The sequence below is a fragment of the Mesoplodon mirus genome (assembly GCF_964341445.2).
Source record: "Mesoplodon mirus genome assembly, contig: HAP1_SCAFFOLD_196, whole genome shotgun sequence".
NCBI lineage: Eukaryota > Metazoa > Chordata > Mammalia > Artiodactyla > Ziphiidae > Mesoplodon > Mesoplodon mirus.
Genome location: NW_028295695.1, coordinates 1,153,424 through 1,161,964, shown reverse-complemented (window position 1 = coordinate 1,161,964; position 8,541 = coordinate 1,153,424). Strand labels below are relative to the sequence as shown.

Below are 8,541 nucleotides of genomic sequence, written 5' to 3'. Positions count from 1 at the left end.
CCCTTGTCATCACAATGTGCTATGCGCTTTTAATCACAACAGTCCACAAATTTGTCATGGTAATGCTCCATAAACCTTGTAATCACAATGCTCCATGCCCTTCTCATCACAATGCTCCATTACCCCTGTCATAACAATGCTCCATGACCCTGCCATCACAATATTCCACGGCCTGGTCATCACAAGGCTCCATGACACTTGTCATCACAATGCTCCAAGACCCCTGTAATCACAATGCTCCATGCCCTTGTCATCACAAAGCTCCATGACACATGCCATCAGAATGTTCCATGTCCTTCTCATCAAAATGCTCCATGCCCTTGTCATCACAGTGCTCCAAGACCCCTGTAATCACAATGTTCCACGCCCCTTTTCATCTCAATGCTCCATGAACCCTGACATCACAATGCACCATGCCCATCATCATAATGCTTCTGGCTATTGTCAGCACAATTTAATCAAAATTCTCCATGACCTCTGTCATCACAATACTCCATGAATATTTTCAGCCCAATGCTCCATGACCCTTGTCATCACAATGATCCATGCCCTTGTCATCGCAATGCTCCATGACCCCTGTATTCACTAAGCTCCGTAACGCTTGTCATCACAGTGCTCCATGACACATATCATCACAATGCTCCATGATTTTGTCAGCAAAATGCTACATGACCTTGTCATTACAATGCTCTATGCACTTGTCATCACAATACTCCATTACCATTGTCATCACATTCCTCCATTAACCTTGGGTTCACATTGCTTCATGCCATTGTAATTACAATGTTCCATGCTCCTTGAAATCAAAATGATCCGTGACTTCTGTCATCACAATGCTCCAAACCCTTGTGATCAAAATGTTCCATAATACTTGTCACCACAACGCTCCATGATGCCTCTCATCACAATACTCCATGCACTTTTCATCACAATGCTCCATGACTTTGTCATCACAATTCTCAATACACTTGTCATCACAATGCTCCCTGAAACTTGTCATCAGGATGCTCCTTGAACCCTGTCACGAAAAGGCTCCATGCATTTTTCATCACAAGGCCCCATGCCGTTTTCATCACAATGCTCCATGCCACTGTCATCAAAATACTCCACAAGCTTGTCATGAGAATGCTCCATGACCCTTGGCATCACAATTCTCCATGCACTTGTCAGCACATTGCTCCCTGATATTTGTGATAACAATGCTCCAAGCCATTGCCATCACAATGCTCTATTACTTTATCATCAGAATCCTCCATGACATTTGGTATCACAATGCTCCATGCCATTGTCATCACAATGGGCCATTACATATGTCATCACAATGCTCCCTGACACCTGTCTTCACAATACTGCATGACCTGGTCATCACAATGCTCCATGCCCTTGTCATCACAATGCACAATTCCAACTGTCATCACAATAATCCATGAAAATTATTAGACTAGAGTGACAGAGCCTCTGGGTAGGTGATCGGCAGAGTTTCTGGACCTCGCGCCCCGGCAGGTGAGTTAACATGATGGATTTCTCCAAGCTACCCAAAATACGTGATGAAGATAAAGAAAGCACGTTTGGTTATGTGCATGGGGTCTCAGGACCTGTGGTTACAGCTTGTGACATGGCAGGTGCAGCCATGTATGAACTGGTGAGAGTGGGCCACAGTGAGTTGGTTGGAGAGATTATCCGATTGGAGGGTGACATGGCCACTATCCAGGTGTATGAAGAAACCTCTGGTGTGTCTGTTGGAGATCCTGTACTCCGCACTGGTAAACCCCTCTCAGTAGAGCTTGGTCCTGGCATTATGGGAGCCATTTTTGATGGTATTCAAAGACCTTTGTCGGATATCAGCAGTCAGACTCAAAGTATCTACATTCCCAGAGGAGTAAATGTGTCTGCTCTTAGCAGAGATGTCAAATGGGATTTCACACCTTGCAAAAACCTACGGGTTGGTAGTCACATCACTGGTGGAGATATTTATGGGATTGTCAACGAGAACTCACTCATCAAACACAAAATCATGTTGCCCCCACGAAACAGAGGAACTGTCACTTACATTGCTCCACCTGGAAATTACGATACCTCTGATGTTGTGTTGGAGCTTGAATTTGAAGGTATAAAGGAGAAGTTCAGCATGGTCCAAGTATGGCCTGTACGTCAGGTTCGGCCTGTCACTGAGAAGTTGCCAGCTAATCATCCTCTGTTGACTGGCCAGAGAGTCCTTGATGCTCTTTTTCCATGTGTACAGGGAGGAACTACTGCAATCCCTGGGGCTTTTGGCTGTGGAAAGACCGTGATATCGCAGTCTCTATCCAAGTATTCCAACAGTGATGTGATCATCTACGTAGGATGTGGTGAGAGAGGAAATGAGATGTCTGAAGTCCTCCGGGACTTCCCAGAGCTCACGATGGAAGTTGATGGTAAGGTAGAGTCAATCATGAAGAGGACAGCGTTGGTAGCCAATACCTCTAATATGCCTGTTGCTGCTAGAGAAGCCTCTATTTATACTGGAATTACACTGTCAGAATATTTCCGTGACATGGGCTATCACGTCAGTATGATGGCTGACTCTACCTCTAGATGGGCTGAGGCTCTTAGAGAAATCTCTGGTCGCTTAGCTGAAATGCCTGCAGATAGTGGATATCCTGCATATCTCGGTGCCCGTCTGGCCTCATTCTATGAGCGAGCTGGCAGAGTGAAATGTCTTGGAAATCCTGAGAGAGAAGGGAGTGTCAGCATTGTAGGAGCAGTTTCTCCACCTGGTGGTGATTTTTCTGATCCAGTTACATTTGCTACTCTTGGTATTGTTCAGGTGTTCTGGGGCTTAGATAAGAAACTAGCTCAACGGAAGCATTTCCCATCTGTCAACTGGTTGATCAGCTACAGCAAGTACATGCGTGCCTTGGATGAGTACTATGACAAACACTTCACAGAGTTTGTTCCTCTGAGGACCAAAGCTAAGGAGATTCTGCAGGAAGAAGAAGACTTGGCAGAAATTGTACAGCTTGTGGGAAAGGCATCACTAGCAGAAACAGATAAAATCACTCTGGAGGTAGCAAAACTTATCAAAGATGACTTCCTTCAACAAAATGGATATACTCCTTATGACAGGTTCTGCCCATTCTACAAGACAGTAGGGATGCTGTCCAACATGATTGCATTTTATGACATGGCCCGCAGAGCTGTTGAAACCACTGCCCAGAGTGACAATAAAATCACATGGTCCATTATCCGTGAGCACATGGGGGAGATCCTCTATAAGCTTTCCTCCATGAAATTCAAGGATCCAGTGAAAGATGGTGAGGCAAAGATCAAGGCCGACTATGCACAACTTCTTGAAGATATGCAGAATGCATTCCGTAGCCTTGAAGATTAGAACTGTGATTTATTTCCTCCTTTTCCTCAGCAAGCTCTCATATGTGTATATTTTCCTAAACTTCTCATCTCAAACCCTTTGCTTCTTTATTGTGCAGCTTTGAGACTAGTGCCTATGTGTGTTATCATTTGTTTCCCTGTTTATTTGGTAGGTCTTATATAAAACAAACATTCCTTTGTTCCAGTGTTTGAAGGGCCTCCCTGATCCTTTCTCCAAAGTGGTGAATGTAGTAAATAGGATATACAATGGCTATACTACTGTAAACGTGTATAGGGTGACGTCTCTCCTTGTCCTAGGTTTGCCCTTTCCTCATCGCCATTAAATTGTAAACAGGACTACTGCATGTACTCTCTTTGCAATGGATTTGGAATGGAAGGCCAGATTTCTATACATTTTGTCAGGTTCATTGTGAAATGACTCAATATCTGTGTGGTAAAGTTATTTGCAGCTTAGCATTTTGCTAAGTAACCTGCTTTGTAGGAAGTAATTACTTTTTTAAAACATGAATAATTAATGTTTCTATTATGTGTTGCTTCCCCCAGTATAAATCAAGAATATTTGTGGGAAACTGTTGAGAACTGTACTGTTTTTAAAGCAGGCATTTGTGGGACTCAGCACAATAGATGAATCAGTGCCCTCTAAAAAAGTGAAAAAGGAGCCAGGTGATCAAACTTAGATTAACATCATCTTGTTGAAGCCTATTTTACTTCACTAGGAAAAATTCGGTATCAAGGACTATTATACTACATTACTAGGAAATTCTTTTTAAAGTTATGTTTAAAACAATCACCAAGAACTTGATCCACATCACACCCTCTTTTTTTTTCCTCAAACGTCGTAGAAGCCTAAGCTTCTAAGAATCATGTGGCAATGTGATGGGCAGTAAAATGCCACAGAGAAGATATTTAGTAGTGGTTAAAGGCTGTTAGCACCTTTAAGGACCAGCTGGGCTTTAGTGATTCTTGGGGCCAGAGTGGCATTATGTTTTTACAAGATAATGACATGTGTCACATGTTTGTTTGTTTGCTAATTGAATTTTTGAACAACAGCTTCCTGATTGTAAAAAATATTCTTCCATGTGGTTTTTGATTCACTGGCTCAAAAGATTTCTCAGAATACCTGTAGCTGTAGCAGCATAACAGTTTCCATTCTGTTTCGTAGGGATGAAGTTAATTCTTATATCTGCTGATAACAGAATCTGGGTCATGTGAAAAAAGATCATTTCCTCCTATCTTTTAAGTATATGTTTTAAAATAAAAGCTTCTGTGTTTGTATGATAAGGCACATTAGGTAATGTATTTCTTTTGGTCTGTTAAGGAAAGATGCAGTTAGAGAATTCAGCTATGTTTGTTTAAATCCTTGCAGATTACATGTTCTTACAGTGGCCTGCTGTTCAGGATAAGTATTCTGCCATGTATCTTTTTTTAACCTTTCAGAATATTGGAAGATAAAAATTGTGCAGTGATTTGTTGAGACATGGATATAATGGTGCTGCTGAATCAGTTTGCTTTCCAATGTGGCCTCCTACCCAGAGGCCCAAAGACCAGTGGAAATTAAAAGAATTTCAAAAACTTTCAATTCCTACCTTAAACCTACCAGCAAACTAGGATTGTGTTAGTAATGAATGATATGACAAAGAAAGTTTGACCAAGTTTCTTATGTGTTTTTCTGAATTTGAAATGTACATTCTTACTCCTTTTTAAGAATGTTGATGTATGGGTGTGAAGATGCTAGAGAAACTTTGCTCAGAGCCTCATTGTAAGTGTCCCTTCACCCATATGTTGTAGAATTTCACATTGGTCACTGATCACATTTCTTTAGTAAGAATGTGTTAAAGTTAACAACAGTCTTTTAAAAAGATGATGCAGTTCTCTATTTATTGTGCTGTGCCTGATCCTAAGTGGAGCCAGTTAACAAGTTTCATATGTATTTTTCCAGTGTTAAATCTCACACATTGTACCCTTTGGAAACTTCCTTCCATCCTGATGAACGAATAGAAGAGGTCATATATAGTGCTTCCTTATCCTTGAGGTTTCACTATCTTTATGTTAAAAGTTGTGTATAATTGTTAAAATCAAAGAATAAAAAGTGGATTTAAATTAAAAAAAAAAAAATTATTAGACTAATGCTCAATGCCCTTGTCATCACAATGCTCCATGCCCTTGTTATCACAATGCTCCATGACCCCTCTCATCACAATGCTCCGGGACTCCAGTTATCACAATGCTTCATGACCTTTGTCACCACAATGGTCCATGCCCTCGTCATCAACAGTCTCTGTGTTCTTTTTAACCACAATGCTACATGAACTTTTCATCAAAATGCTCTTTGACCCTTGTCATCACAATGCTCTGTGCACTTCTCATCAAAATGCTCTGTCACCACTGATATCACAATGTTACATCACTATTCGTCACAATATTCCCTCACCCCTCTCATCAAAATGTGTCATGACTCCTGTCATCACCATGCTACATGCACTTATCATCACAATGTTCGATGACCCCTGGCATCACAATGTTCCATAACCCCTATCATCAAATTGTTCCATGACACTTTTCATCAAATTGCTCCATGACCCTGTCATCACAATGCTCCATGTCATTGTCATCACAGTGCTCCATGAAGGTTCTCATTACATTGCTCCATGTCCTTGTCTTCACAAACCTCCATGACACATGTTATCAGAATGCTGCATGGCCTTCTCATCACAATGCTCCATGCCCTTGCCATCACAATGCTCCATTACCCCTGTAATAACAATGCTCCATGAACCCTGATATCACGATGTTCCATGGCCTTGTTATCACAAGGCTCCATGACCCTTCTCATCACAATGCTCCAAGACCCCTGTAATCACAATGCTCCATGTCCGTTTTCATCTCAATGATCCATGAACCCTGTCATCACAATGCACCGTGCCCATCATCATAATGCTTCATGCTATTGTCATCACAATGAAATCAAAATGCTCCATGACCTCTGTCATAACAATGGTCCAAACCCTTGTGATCACAATATTCCATAATACTTGTCATCACAATGCCCCACGAAGCTCATCATCCCAATTATCCATGGTCTTCTCATCACAATGCTACATGACATTTGTCATCACAATGTTCAATACACTTGTCATCAATATGCTCCCTGACCCTTGTTCTCTGTATGCTCCTTGAATCCTTTCATGACAAGGCTCCATGCCTTTTTCATCACAATGATCCATGCACTTTTCATCAAAATGCTCCATGACCCCTGACATCACAGTGTTCCATAACCCCTGTCATCAAAATGTTTCATGACCCTTTTCAACAAATTGCTCCATGACCCTGTCATCACAATGCTCCCTGCACTTCTTATCACAATGCACAACACACTTGTCATCAAAATGCTCCATTACCTTTGACATCACAAAGATCCATGACACTTGGCATCACAGTGCTCCATGTCATTGTCATCACAATGCTCCATGAACACTCTCATCACATTGCTCCATGTCCTTGTCATCACAAAGCTCCATGACACATGTCATCAGAATGCTCCATGGCCTTCTCATCACAATGCTCTATGCGCTTGCCATCACAATGCTCCATTACCCCTGTCATAACAATGCTCCATGACACCTGCCATCACGATGTTCCGTGGCCTTGTCATCTCAAGGCTCCATGACCCTTCTCATCACAATGCTCCAAGACCCCTGTAATCACAATGCTCTATGCCCCTTTTCATCTCAATGATCCATGAACCCTGTCATCACAATGCACCATGGCCATCATCATAATGCTTCATGCTATTCTCATCACAATGAAATCAAAATGCTCCATGACCTCTGACATAACAATGCTCCAAAACCTTGTGATCACAATATTCCATAACACTTGTCATCACAGTGCCCCATGACACTCATCATCACAATTATCCATGGTCTTCTCATCACAATGCTCCATGACCTTTGTCATCACAATGCTCAATACACTTGTCATCAAAATGCTCCCTGACACATGTGGTCTGTATGCTCCTTGAACCCTGTCATGACAAGGCTCCATGCCTTTTTCATCACAATGATCCATGCCCTTTTCCTCACAATGCTCCAAGACCCCTTTAAACACAGTGCTCCATGCCCTTGTCATCACAAAGCTCAATGAAACATGTCTTCAGAATGCTCCTTGGCCTTCTCCTCACAATGCTCCATGCCCATGTCATCACAAAGTTCCAACACCCCTGTAATCACAATGGTCCATGCCCCTTTTCATCAGTATGCTCCATGAGATTTGTCATCACAAGTCTCTATGGATTTCTCATCACAATGCTCCAGGACCTTGTCATCACAATGCTGCACGACAATGTTCTGAAAATTCTCAATGGCCCTTGTCTTCATAATGCTCCAAGCCCTAGTCATCAAAATGCTCCATTATATTTGTCATCAAAATCCTCCATTACCTTTGGCATTACAATGTTCCCTGCCTTTGTCATTGCAATGGAAAATGACGTATGTCATCACAATGCTCCCTGACACCTGTCTTCACAATACTCCATGACCTTCTCATCACAATGCTCCATGCCCTTGTCATCAAAATGCACCATGTCCACTCTCATCACAATAATCTATGAAATTTGTCAGAACAATGCTCCATGCCCCTGTCACCACAACGCTCCATTCCCTTGTCATCACAATGCTCCATGACCACTGTCATCACAATGCTCCATGACTCCAGTCATCACAATGATTCATAACGTTTGTCATCACAATGGTCCATGCCCACGTCATCACAAGGCTCTGTGACCTTTGTAACCACAATGCTCCATGAACAGTTCATCACAATGCTCCGTGACCCTTATCATCAAAATGCTCCATGCCTTTGTCAGAAAAATGCTCCTTGACCCTTGTCATCACAATGTGCTACGCGCTTTTCATCACAACTGTCCACAAATTTGTCATGGTAATGCTCCATAAACCTTGTAATCACAATGTTCCATGCCCTTCTCATCACAATGCTCCATTACCACTGTCATAACAATGCTCGATGACCCCTGCCATCACAATGATCCACGGCTTTGTCATCACAAGGCTCCATGTCACTTGTCATCACAATGCTCCAAGACCCCTGTAATCACAATGCTCCATGCCCTTGTCATCACAAAGCTCCATGACACATGCCATCAGAATGTTCCAT

General features: G+C 42.1%; 1 protein-coding gene across 1 annotated transcript; it reads left to right on the top strand.

Annotated features, from left to right (window-relative positions):
- The first annotated feature begins 1,451 nt into the window (after positions 1-1,451).
- Positions 1,452-5,469, top strand: LOC309797317 (V-type proton ATPase catalytic subunit A). The gene has a single exon (XM_082645920.1). It carries the CDS (start codon positions 1,514-1,516, stop codon positions 3,368-3,370), a length of 1,857 nt encoding a protein of 618 aa, XP_082502046.1. The 5' UTR covers positions 1,452-1,513; the 3' UTR covers positions 3,371-5,469.
- Positions 5,470-8,541: the final 3,072 nt, after the last annotated feature.